Here is a 13,755-nt window from a genome sequence, read left to right as displayed (position 1 = left end):
AGGAGCTAACACATTATAAAGTCTGTGAAGTCCTAAATTAAGTCTTTACATGAGTACTTGGTTTACTTTTTTGTTGGAATGAGTAATGTATCGAGGAAGCTCTACAAGTCAAGTAGTCCGTTATTTTGAAAATGGCTCCAAAAAGTAATCCATTACTGACTTATTTCCTTTCTCTCCTAATTATTTGCACTGTGTCTATTTCACTCCTGCTTCTTGGCAGGTAGCTGTGGGGAGTTAACCTACAGTTGTGTCAGTGTGCATATGTAGCTGGCTAATTAAAGTAGCATAACGGAGGATGAGACAGCATTCACTGTGTGGAAATATCCCCAATATGTTGAACTGAGCGACATAACGAGTTGCTTTCCAATGGCAGGAATCTCGTAAAGTTATGACCTACTTTTAAAAGTAACCAAACTCTGACTAAATACACGTTTTTAACTCATCCAGCACAAAATGTATATAAGCACACATTTTCCATCTGAATACAGTACCCATTACAGCTCCGCTCCTGGAGCCAAGAGGAACCCTAATCCAGAGTAGTCTCAAATCTTCTGGCTCCTTCATGACTTCCTGCCACCAGTTTAAACTGGTCCAACACTGTACTCCTTCATCCATCCGACCTGGACTCCAATTTCTTCCCTTATCCCCTCATCTCTAAACCCTCCTGCTTTGATCCCTTACCCCCTCATCCCTCAACCCTAACTCCCCTATATCCCCACTTCTCTCCCTCAGGACCGTAAATCCATCATTTTTATATAAATCTGCTCTTTCATTCATAATAAGCAATAAATGATTTCAAAACTGTGTCTTTATCGCAGTTCTGCTGGAATTTCACCAAAAGAGAAATCAAATAGATGTTTTATTATAGATTGTATTATTGCTTTTGCTGTGTTGTATTCCTGTCAGAAGTCCAAGTGTCAAAGTTCTGACAAGGCAAAATCAGAGTTTAAACCCCATGCTTTATGAAGCCCATACACTGAAATATCTGAAACAAAACCTTGAGACTGTTTCATGTATGTCTGGCGGTCAAAAAAAACTCCAGATGGTCTCTCCTTTGCCCAAACCTGCAGGACTCATTTAGCAGCAGTTTTTGAGAGTTACCTGGCTTAGCTTTATAACTACACTGGACCCGACATGTCTAATGCCTCTTAATCATGACAAGGTGGACTTCATGAGAAAACCAGAGAGCACCCAGCCTAACATGAGGGGACTTCAAGGCCACAACTAAGTAAAAACAACACCCACAGGTGAAACACTTGTATCCTCTGGACTTTGCAGAGGGGTCCCGTATAGTTTTCTGGTTGTGAGGCCAGCTAACAAAGCCTTTGAGAGTTTTCCTTTCTTTTCACATTTCTCACTCTTCAGCACATGTTTCCCTCGCTCACTCTTTGTCTCTTGTTCCCACACTTTCTTCTGACCCCAAAAAGGAAAGAAAAGGGACTCTGTCTGTTGCTGTTTCATATTTTTGCTCCAGGCTGCTGAGAGGGAGGCCGTAGATATCACGGGTCACATGGGTCCCTGCGGTGGAGCTTTAATGACCGAGTAGTATGAAATTCCCTGTTATGGGGTTTTGACTACACACACATGAGGGCTAGGGTTAACCCTCATAGAGCTATACAGAGGGAAAACACAAACAGGAATGCACACGTGTTGCTTTTACAAAGAGTCTCTTGGTACATGTAGAGAGCCTCAGTTGTGTTCTCATGCATTCAACTTCACCATCTTCCCAAGCCAAACACGGGCAGAGAGCTCAAAGATGGACAAAAATAAACGTGAGCATGTAAACACAGCAGGAAGTCAAGGGCCTGGATGAGACATCAACAATGGAAAAAGTCCCTTGTGAACAAACCAACAGAAGGCATCATTACAGATCTCCCTGTGGTGGAGCTTCCCTCAAATGCATCTCTGTCATCTATCCGGTTGATAAGAAGGCACAGATACAATTCCCACAAGCACAAGGCCCCTCCTCTTTCTATATTTGAAGCATGCTCCAACCAGAGCAGTATTTACTGTGTGCACAAAAATGTATTTACATTCTTATGTCTTGTCAGCTGTTTGAATATAGCCAATTATCCTCTGCAGAACACCACAGCTCAGAAACAAGACAACACTGAGGTGACAGTTTTCATTTTTCCTCCTATACCTTTTTTTCTTTAAATCTGATCATTTTCTTCAGCTGTCCAGCAAACTTTTAAAATGAACAACTAAGAAGTGTGAAATAGGCATGAATAAGCACCTTTAGAGGGATTCAACTATTGGATCATTTCAAAGTGTAGTTTCCTTAGCAGTAATGTTCTGAAGAAAGATTGTGAGAGGTCCTCAGGAACACTTGTATAGACTGTACAGAACATGGATGTAGCCTCTGCCTCAGTGACGTCAACCATTGGTTTCTGAAGAGGCTTTTTAAACCGAATGTTGGCGGTTGCCATATTGGAAATGCTAACTTCAACTAACTTTTGATCATTCTAGAGATGGAGTGGAAGCAGGCTTTAGTCTCCTGGCTCCGCAATGAACACATGTCAGTCATCCCAGCTGAACCTCTAATTATGCAAATTTCTGAATAACCCTTAGCCTTAATATCATCAAAAGTGATGATTTGAAGCTGCCCCCTGCTGTAGCAGCCTGTAAGCATGTTTGTATTTGTGCTGTAAAATTTTTTAATATGGGACCTATTGAGGATTCCTCTGCTTTTACAGCCAGCCTCTAGTGGACAATCAAGAAACTGCAGTTTCTTGCACTTCCTCACTGGCCTTTTCTTTTCCGTTCTTTTATTTCCGCTGTTTTCTTTTTGGGAAAAGTTTTAAATATCTTTTGTATTGAACCATGTTAAATGCTGTCGAGTGTGTCATATAATGATTCTAATGGATGCAGCGAGGGTCAGATGATAAGCCATGTGAGTCTGCTATCAGACTTTATTTGGAAAAGTATCTTCTTATCCAAGTAGGTTTATTGACTTTTCTATCGAGGAAGGAACAAAAAAACATTCATTTAGACCTTTAAACAAACTGTGACGCATTTCAGTGTCAAGCCTCCCTCAGTGAGTTAAAGGTCTGCATCATCATGTAGTGACAACAAAGGCTTTTTCTTTTTGTTTTGGGGTGGGGGGGGGGTTATGTTATGCCTTCATTAGTGAGACAGGACAGGGGAGCGAGTTGGAAACAGGGAGAGAGAGTGCAAAATGACATGCGGGAATGAAGCCACGTCAGACTTGAACCCGGGATGCTAACTTTGAGGACTATAGCCTTGGGGCTTGCAAACTGACCACTAGGCCACCAGTGCCCCCAAACACAAGCATTTGAACTGTTCACTTTTCTTACAATCCTAAAAATCTGTGACTCAGTCTGTGTCACTCCTAAAGACCCCTGGTTAGAGAGATATCCAAAAGGCCTCTTCCTGTTAAGACAGAACAAACCCACCAGCCAATTAGTGCGGCTTATGCCCCCGATGGTACACACACACACACACATGCTTGGCCTGGCAGAGTCCCAACTTGGCTACGTTGGCTGTCATGCTTATGGTTTTAACTCTCATCAACATCCCTCACCCACTCGTTCCTTTAATTCTACACACACACACACACACACACACACACACACACACACACACACACACACACACACGCACCTAAACATGCACACACACACACACACACACACACACACCTAAACATGCACACACAGCTTAAACTCAAAACACACCAGCCTATCTAGGCAATTACCAGAGCTGTCTGTGATAAAGTGGGCGACTCCTTTAGACAGGAGAGACAGTCATAGCCTCTGAAATGTTCAAATGATACAGTTGGATCTCGTTATCCTGCATGACTCACGCTGAATCCATGAGGATTTGGTGAAGTGCAAGGTCTGCAGGACGAGAACCAGAGGTCTGACCACAAAAATCTGACACAAGACTGCTCAAATGGATGCCACACAGATCCTGCAAAACTTCATTTTTTGTTCAATGTTTCCACTCCAGATAAAGTGATTCAGTAGAAAGTTTGAAATAAACAGTTTGAATGAATCTTTAACAGCTAACCTGGACACTGAAAACAGCAGAAAGAAAATATAAAGCTGACATGTTTTAAATGTAACGAGTGACATATTCCTATAGCAACAAGCAGGAAGTTATGTGACCATGAGGTTCCTATTTGACAGGAAGTCAGTGGGATTGGGGGGGCTTGTTGGGTCAGCTGTCATGTTGAGCTTCATGTCGGGAAACACAACATTTCATCATTCCATCTTCTCATCACATCCTTTGTTTTGTGTCCGTTAGCCAGAAAATAAATCAAACTTAAGCCCTGTGGCCTTAAGGAGAATGGCTCCAGTAAACAAAAGGGTTGAAACATCATTAGATTAATAAGTCATTTGCAGACTTTCTGTTTCTCTCTCTGTTTTTCTGTCATTTCTGGAAGAGAAATAAAGAGAAGGGGAGGGGAGCAGAACTCAAACCACAACTGTCCTGATGAAAGGCTTTCATGTCAGAGAAACATCGGGGGTCATGTTGCTCTTCCTCTTATCCCCGCATCCTCCCCCATTTCCGCTCCATCTATCTGTACTAGACTGTACATCCTCTTCTTGTAAAGAGGACCAGACGGTGCAAACAGTTAATGTAAAACATTTTTTCAGTGGATAAGGACGGGACAGGAGCAGGAGTCCTGATACACAGAGGGGAGGCAGGGATTGTAATTACAGTGATACACAGCTCTGCTCTGCCAACATACACCAACTATGTAATGGCTTATCATTCAGACGTGTTTCCTGTCAGGACAGTAAAAAAACATTATATCTTTTAGTGTCAGTCACTGATATAAAGAGTCGCGCTAACTGTCAAAAAGAGTCAAGAAACAACTGCAGACCTTTGCACATTATGGTCCCTCTTTTTGTATTTCTAGCAAGAAGTAAGTCATGTTCAAAGATATGTTTAAAAGTACAGGAAATAAAAACAATAAAATGGAGAATGATGAGGGAACATTTCATCTTGTCATCAGAGAACTCCAGGTTCTGAGCTGTAAAGCAACATTATGTGAGAATCCTGTTTGGTGCACTTTTGCAAATGAAGGTTTCTGATTGCAATTGCACTCTTATAAAACACAGAGCTGTTATGGCTCCCCATCACAGACAACGTGCATTTGTTGACAATCAGGTGGGGGGGGGGGCGCGACTGACAAAGTACAGTAATATTATCGTATCTTGCCCAAATGACTCTGCTAGCATCTACAGCACGTTGTGACACCTTTTGGTGTAAAATGGATTTATGTATTTATTCCTATGCAAACCTGAGACAGAACTTGGGTTAGAGGTCTTTCTGCACCCGGTAAATCTGCTAAACATGAGACAACGATGAAACTGAAAACAGTCACAATCTGCAGGGTTGCACACTCTGCTTCTTGCTCGGTCACTCTCTCTTTTTCTCTTCTTAGCTTCTTCTGTCTCTTAACTTCAGCCATTGTATCAAACAGTATTGAGAGAACCAGGGCGATCTGTGGACATGGGGGAGACGCTATTCTCCTTGTTATAAGTTGTTTTACTTTTACATCGAGTTACATACTGTTGCTTTAATGTATACATTTTGGCGAGGTGGGCACAAAGCAGCTTAAGAATGAATCCAAACATGGACTTGGCCTAGCTGCAGCATCATCGTCATCATCATCACAAATAGGCATTTTTTATGTAATCCTGTGTGATTCCATATAAATGTGTGTTCTCCTGTATCACTCAGTCTGAGAGCTGAGCATATGGAGTATTCTCCTTCGACCAGCGGAAATACCCCTTCTTGCCTAATTAAACTGACAGGCCAGTCAAGTTGTCACGGACTGCATTTCACTAATTTTAATCCTTCCTCCTCCCACTGTTTCTCTAACTCCCCTCCCTCTCCTCTGTTTCCCTCCAAAACCTCCTCTCCATCTTCATGCCCATGGGCCCTCGTTACTTTCCCCCCACCCCACACCCTCCCCTCCCCTCCCCTCCCCTCCCCTCCCCTCCCCTCCATGCCCCTGATTCCCCGTGGACTCAATTTTCCACTTGGGATCAGAGATAAGGAGGAACTGTTCTCTGAGAGAAGAACATGCTGGAAAAAAATCTGTTTATTGCCCTCTGTGTGTTTGTGTGTGTGTGTGTGTGTGTGTGTGTGTGTGTGTGTGTGTGTGTGTGTGAGATAGACAGTAAAGATAGTCTCTGTGTGTTTTTTTTATAGCGTGGAGATGGGTCAGCTGCAGGCGAAAAAGTCGAGAACAAAGTGACAGAATGCAACCAAGCAACAACAAAAACATGACTTGTCCATGTTCTAACCACCAAATATTCTCTCCATGCGGGAAATGTCAGAATTATGTGAGGGTTTTCCCAGAGACCTGGGGGCGCACTCGCTGGCTCATACTGGACGTTGTTTAAATGAGAAAATGTGTCACAAAGTTTACAGCAATGCCGCGCTCGGGTGAAGATGTAAAATCGAAACCTAAGGAGAACAGGATGTTGAACAGATGATAGAGGGCAAGACCTCCAGATGTGTGCGTGCACATAAACACACACCAAAATGGTAAACACGCAAACAAGGAGGGTGGAGGTAGCTCACACTCAAGGTTATGTGTAATAACTTCCAAATGTGAATGTAGTTCAAGTAAGGAAACACCTTGAACTGATCACACTTGTTACACAGGTAAGAACAGCTGCTAAAAAAAAAAAAGAAGCTAAAGCTAATTAGCAGCCAGACAGCTGGGATCTGTTATTGTCTATAAATAAGACATGTTTCTCTCGTCACTTAAAAAGTATGCTTCTTTAAATTCACAGTACGTCTGATTGATGCCGTCTTCTCTTTATACAGGGTTAGATAACAGCTGAGATGGATACAGCAGCCAGACCAACACACCCTCCCTTATCTGACCTCTCCCTTCCTGGGCAGCACTGATGGATATCTCCCGGCTAAAGCCAGTCAACAACAACACATCAGACACTTACAGTAGGGCTGTCAAACAAAATGATATCCTGCTCCTTTCTGTTTAATTTAAGCATGAAAACAGAGAGCAAGGCGAGCTGTTTCCAGTACGTTAGCTGACTGTAGCTCGTTGCAAACATGCAGTAGAGGCTGACCCGCATGTTCAATCCAAGCAGGGATTGAAAAAACACACAACTCATATCACAAGTTTCACCGAAAAGCCTAGTTTGACTTTTTTTTATTACATGTGCTGTTTGAAAGCCCTCCTTTCATCTCTGAACTGATCCTCAAGGCTGTCTCAGATAAAAGACAGGAGGATGGAGCCATGCCTCCTCTTTGCCACATGCCTTCTCCTTTGGCTTTCTTTCCTTCGTCCTCATGCTTGCCAAGGCTCCTCTGGCCTCAGCATTGACCTCCTCTTCTTTACTTTGCCCATGGGTTGGCATTCTCCCCCTCTGCATCCCTCTGTCTATTCATTATACCATCCCATCCATCAATGAGCCTTTCACAGAGGCAGCAGTGTGGGGTTCGAGCCAGGGCTGCAGCTCGGTTTGAGGAATGTAACCGAGCAACCTTCATGTTAGCCAAGATCTCAAGACTCCTGCCCTCATGCAGCCACTGTCCTGTATCATTTTACACCTCACTGGCAGACCAACGGCAGAACAACTCACATCGGTAAATCTTTACGATCCATACAGTCAAGTGCATTACCACTGAGTATTGATGAAAAGGAAAGTTTATCCCTAGAGGCCAAGCAAGATTAGAGGGTCAGCATCTGGGCTTAACCTTGAATTAGTCGGGTCATAGTGGTGGCAGGAGACGCCTGCACAGTTAACCGAGTTCTCACAATGTCAATAATTTATGTAAGTAAAGGAATCACTACCAAATGATTTACTCAAAACCGCTGGGAAGAACTTTCATTTTGTGTCAATCCAGGAAACCCAAAGTGGTAAATCTATATCTCGCCCTGCACATGCAGAGAGATATTCTGTCACAAAAAAAAAAACCTTCCCGCTGTCTCTTACCAGGTAAGCAAATCTTCCATTGTAAATCATAGCAGTGCAAAATGTAAACAAAGCTCAACTGTAGCATGCTGTCAATCCCCTTGTTTAACACAATAGAAATCTTCAGTCTTGATGCTGATTTACTAGTTTGCTTTTGCAGAGCCCCTTTCAAATATGCACTTCTGAAAATGTCCATACTTTCCTCATGGTCTGCATTTGTGAACATAAGGGACCACATTTTCACTCCAACTTTAAATGCCAATCTACGGTGACGATGACTGACAGAAATCCTGCTCTTCATGCAGTGATAAAGACCTCTTTCCTGAGAGGCCCCCCAGTAATTATCTTTCTTGATACTGTAAATATATGCAATTACACAATGTTGTTATAACGCAAAAAAAACGTTATATCACAGTGTTGGATTTTGTTGTTTCGTCCTCCATCTTGGATATGTTATAAATGTTACACTGTGACTCCCAGAGCCTCCTTTTTATGTCATTCCCTGCCCCCTAAGACCAGCCAACCCTCCGGCCTGACAGGTAAATCTCCTGCTGTGATTCCCATGTGTGAAAGAGTAACTCAGTAAGATTTCAGGGTCCTGAAACCTTCTAGAAGTGGTCCGGAGTACATGTGTGAAAGGGGCTTAGGTTGTATAATTACAAGTATAAATAACCAGCTATACAACTCCTCACAGGAGCATTAATATAATGTATTTGTGTTCTTACCTTGGCCTCACACTTCCTGTGGGTCGCTGTCTTGCATACTATGAGAAAAAGAGAAAAAGGAGAAAAGGAAAGAGAGAGGAAAGAAACAGAAGGCAAGATGAATACCTTAAATCAATAGGTATGTGCTGCCTTAAATTCATTCTTTTTAGACCGATTCCAAATCCTGTTATCATTCCAGCCTGTCATGACATTGCTAACTATGTTCCTATTGGTCGTTCAAAGTAATGTATTCATCAGTGAATAAAGAGCAACACTAAAGACAACACGTGAACATGTTTGCAACATTTACCTCTGCAGAAGGAGCCGATGTTGTCGATGTTCTGACGACACACGCCGCACTGTCGCTTCTTCTTGAAGGTCTTCTCCTTGAAGACGTGGGGCTCCCCCTTCCCCCCCTGCAAACACACACGAGAGAACAGGACCAGAGGTTACACGACAGAACATTTTCAGAAACAATGATCCTTGTACGACCTTCATCCAAGAGTTTGACTTGGCAGATGTTGCATGTTGTGTGTTGTCCCTCTTCACACTTCTGACAGGATGAAAACAAGACGCACAAAAGAAACTGGACTTCCCCGACTCTTTCCACGGAAAGGAAAGAAGAAAACAAAGTAATGGTTTAGCGGGCTGGAACGATGTCAGGAGATTAGAGTTGTCAGCTTTAACCTGAGCAGACCAGAGTGTACAGCTGTGTGAAAGAGTGCACAACTCCACATCATCCGACACTTATTCTGTTCTCCATTTGCCTCTTGAACTTCGGTTCTGGTTGTGTAACTTTCCAGTAATAATCCTTGTGGTGCCCGCTCAAACCGCACTATAATCCTCACTGTGTTTGAATGGGTGTAATGGTTTGGGAAAAGATATAAAAGAGCAAACATGTTGGTCCAATTCTCAACATGAGAGTGAAAAAATCTTTATTTTATTTCATGTCTTAAACTGGGCCTTAGCATGTGTGCTAGTATGTAAGTCAGTGTTTGGGATTGTGGTTGCTATTCCCGCTCAGCCCCTCTTGGTTTCCCCAACATGGGATCAGATCCACAGATGACTGGGCATGACGTGACTCTTTGAACATGAGAACATTTACAAACTATGGGCTAAGTATGGGGATGGCTGAGCGTGGTTATAAGCATGAGTGCATGAAGGGAAGATGGAAACAGTAGAGGGAGAAGTTGTGCAGTGTCATGGTGAGCATTCATCATACACTAGAAAAACTTCTGGTATCTTGTTAGAAATGAGGGATTTGGAGCGGGATATGATTCTCTGTTTCAGCTCTGGGGGATTAAACGATATGATTCATGACATGGATAAAAATGTATGGTCAGTATGATGATAAACACATACTGTACATCATGCAGCAAAAATAGCAACTGTCACAATTTTCCAGCCCTTCTGTTGGATAATATAACGTTTACAGCTCACTACTTTCTTACTGTTCTAATCCAACCCAAGCCACAGTCTAGGTCATCCTGGTCGTTTTGAACTAAACAAGTTAACAAAATGAACTTTTGGCCATGTGTATCAGGAGTAAAGTAACCAGAGGTCTGCTCACAGCCTGCAAAGCATCACCAGAGTGCAATATAAAACACATCATTATGACATGAATCTGCTTCAATCGTCAGGGTTGCTTGTGTTGGAGACCAGGAGACCTCTGCAGATCGTTTGACATCCACAAAGAAAACTCTGGAAAATTAAAAACAACACTGGAGAAATCCAAACTTAAAAACTTGGCTAACATGTAGCACTCTGCTCACAGCCCCTCTGGACATCCACCGCATTTTCACATCACATGTCACATTTTCAGAAAGCTCCTGTGAGGGATTTTGGGTAATTTTAACGACCCCTGTGGACAAACCAGAACCTCTTGTCTCTTTGCTGATTTTATCCTGAACATGTCATAGAGGACTTTTTTAAACAGAAAATCTCATCCTGCTGTCTTTTAAAAAATGGCAATGGAAAAACAAAAAGACTTTCTGCAGCGGAATGTAAATCATCTTTTGCAGATACAGGCATAAAAATGTGTTTGAAGTAAATAATCATTCATCTTGCTGATGCTGTTGTTTGCTGTCTTGTCATAAAAATACATCAGTATTAGTTTATGTCTGTTTTATAACCTGCCTGTCTCACAGGAGCTTTCACTTAACAACTAACGCACGTATGTTGAACAAATGCGCTGTCTGGTAACTCCAAGCCTACAGCATTATCATGACTCACTTCAAACTGGGAGTATATTCAAATTATGTGTCCCAAAATATACATACAAGATAATCAATTGAGAAAAAGTGACTGTGACCATGATTGTAGTTTTTATTCACTCAAATTTGACTGCAAACAAACACCAACACACAGACACACACTATCAAGGGGTGAGTAAAGCTAAATGCTACAAATGCATCTACATATTCACGTTTCCCTAATCAAAGTGAAACAGTGTTTTTGTCCCCTCTGTGTATGCTTTTCCTCCTTGGTAACAAAGAAAAGGTGCTGTTTGCACACTTTTTCCATGATTCTGCCGCTCTGACTCCACTCCAGGGACTGGACAGTGTTTGGACAGCTGCCTGCCTGGCATCACCCTCTGCCAGTGTTCAGCGGCTGCTGGCCTGCTCCTCTGCAAGTGTACTACAACCACAGCAACATGGATGGTGGAGGTGCACAGGCTGGGTGGCTTCAGGGCTGATGTGAGTTACGTAATGAGTTGTGGTCGGGGGACTGATGTCCCTCTTGTGCAGTCGTTTTCTTTTGGAAATATTGTAATCCTTTTAAATCATTTCTATTTTGGTCTGGCGTGATTCAGCCTTGTTTCATTTTCTCACAGTAAAAAAAAAAAAAAGGTTCTTCAGACCTCATGTTATCTTATCGTGATCATGTTTCCACGCATACTTAATTTGGCTCTCTTTACTGACTCCAAGTCCACCCTTTCCTAAACCCTCAACATAACAAGCTCCTTCTCCTCATGACCAATTTAATTACCCCGTGTATTCCTTGCTCATTAGCTCTGCTTGACATGCATGCCTACTGACCATGCAGACTTGGACACACACAGTCATAAAAGAACGCCAAACTTCTCGTGCATATTTGTGGATTCAGACTGAAATATTCCCTCATTCTCAGTCTCGGAAAATTGTGCAATAATCTCAAAGTAAAGGATGTGTGTGTGTGACCATGCAGGAGTATGTACACATGGGCCAGTTTAAATAAAACAGCAACCTGTCAGCTGAACCACAGTGGTGGTGTGGGCAGAGAGATAAACACTTAGATGAGAGGTTTGTAGCATTCTTCCAGTTTCAGACACAATCAAGACCTCGATATAATCCACCCACAGGCAATCATGGTCAGGCAGGGATGCATCGCTGCTACTGGATGCTATAAAAGGTCTCCTATGGACTCACTCAGATGTATGCTGCAATGCAGTGGTTCATGTGAGGGGACTGGATCCAAACTAGGCGATGTTCATGAAACGTCCTGGTGGCCTGAGTTAAGGCGCTGACCATGAACCTCAATGTCTCCGGTTTGCATCAAGCCAGGAATCTTTGTTGCATGTAATCCCACATCTTTCTTTCTCCCCCCGGTTTCCTGACAGCCATCTAAATTTGGCTGTTCAATGAAGGCATACAAATGCAGATGTGGAAATTTTACTCAAAAAAACCACGATAGATTGACTTTTCCTGTAAAACATGACTGGCCAAGCGGATGGAGCGACCACCTTTATCCCCACGAGTTCAGATGTTTAATGAGTTTGAACTTACTTCACTTTCTTTGAGGTTTGAAATTCCTTTCTTATATTGTTAATGAAGTAGACCAAATCTCACTTTAAGGAGGAGAGGCGCTCAACATTAACCACCATGAAAACTGTCATAACTTCATCTGTTGAGCCAGCTGATTCATTCAAAAGCCTGTTAATGGCTAGCAAATGGAATTGGCATGAGAGTACGCAGACCCCGAGGGAGGATTTTTGGAGGATCTGGGTGCATGATACTGTCACTTGAGTTTACCACAGCTTAGGTTTGCATCTCCAATACAACAGGTCCACCTGCTGAATGTGTCTTTAAACTGATGTCTCGATTGTGTTAAGTCCAAGATGATTCAAAGAAACGGCTAAATGCAGAGACTTGTGGTCACTGAAGCCGCTAAAAATACTGCGCATCCCTTCTTATCGAAGCCCCGTTAAAGCTCAGTTAATTCAATGATACACACTTTTTATTTATAACAACTTCTTCACAATGAAAGTCCCCAGTGATTATATGTCATGGGTTCTTTCAGCAGCAGCAACTTAACACAACTCAATCGTCTGAAAATAAAAAAACACAGGAGAGAAAGGAAACTTCAAAGTGCACAGATTCAGTAAGAAAAGCTCCATCCTCCTGAGAGCTGAACACACACACCATGAGTTAAAACCTCTTTCTATTGTCTCATGCACGCACGAGTTGAGTATCCCCTGACATGCGATTGTGTTGTCACAAAATGAAACTCTTTTCACTTTCCAGCAGAAACCTTCATGAATGTGATGACTCTCAGCATAGCTCATATACTTTCAAGACAATACACTGATTATCTTACCTCTCAGTCCAGAATTAGTTGCAGATAAATCAACCTTTGAGGACATGGCTGCAACGCTGACTCAAAATAATCAACTCAAATAACTGAAACTTTCTGTTTATGAGCGAGACAAAGAGCATGTGGGAGTTTTCTTAAACATTTGCTTTTCTAAAACGACCTATCTCTTGAATACAATAAGCCTTGTTGTAGGCTATTATACGTTACCTGCCTATTCAAATAAAGTGGCCGGTCAAATAAAAGATATCTGGTTAGTTTTGAATCCACCAGCCACAGTGGCAGGAAGACAAAGAAGTTTAAATGTTCCAACCCTGTCCCAGCGTTAGAGTCACACCTTCACAATTCTTATCACAGTAAGTATAATATCAGTAGTTCAGTTGTGACCAAACCATAAAACAATTGATGATTTTCTTTTCCAAAATGTGTAGTCTATTAAAATGTTTGTACAGCAGTAATATGTTTCATTTACAGGCTACCATACACCTAAAACCTAAACAATAACTTGAACTTCTTCACACTCTTTTCAGAGTTAGATAGCTTGTGATGTTGTA

The 13,755-nt window shown here is 42.2% G+C and overlaps 1 protein-coding gene across 5 annotated transcripts in view; it reads right to left on the bottom strand.

Moving 5' to 3' along the window:
* The window catches only part of tns2a (tensin 2a), a 57,336-nt gene that overhangs the window by 28,132 nt on the left and 15,449 nt on the right, over positions 1–13,755 (bottom strand). For all 5 annotated transcript variants that reach the window (XM_020635325.3, XM_020635323.3, XM_020635324.3 and 2 more), the window contains exons 2-3: positions 8,943–9,048; positions 8,654–8,691 (exon numbers count right to left, since the gene is read on the bottom strand). In XM_020635325.3, the coding sequence (XP_020490981.1) occupies positions 8,654–8,691; positions 8,943–9,048 (144 nt within the window). The remainder of the gene's footprint in view (positions 1–8,653; positions 8,692–8,942; positions 9,049–13,755) is intronic.

Source organism: Labrus bergylta, chromosome 12 (assembly GCF_963930695.1).
Source record: "Labrus bergylta chromosome 12, fLabBer1.1, whole genome shotgun sequence".
In the NCBI taxonomy this organism is placed as follows: Eukaryota; Metazoa; Chordata; class Actinopteri; order Labriformes; family Labridae; genus Labrus; species Labrus bergylta.
Note: the sequence above shows the minus strand (reverse complement) of the source record. Positions and strands in the feature narration are given on the sequence as shown.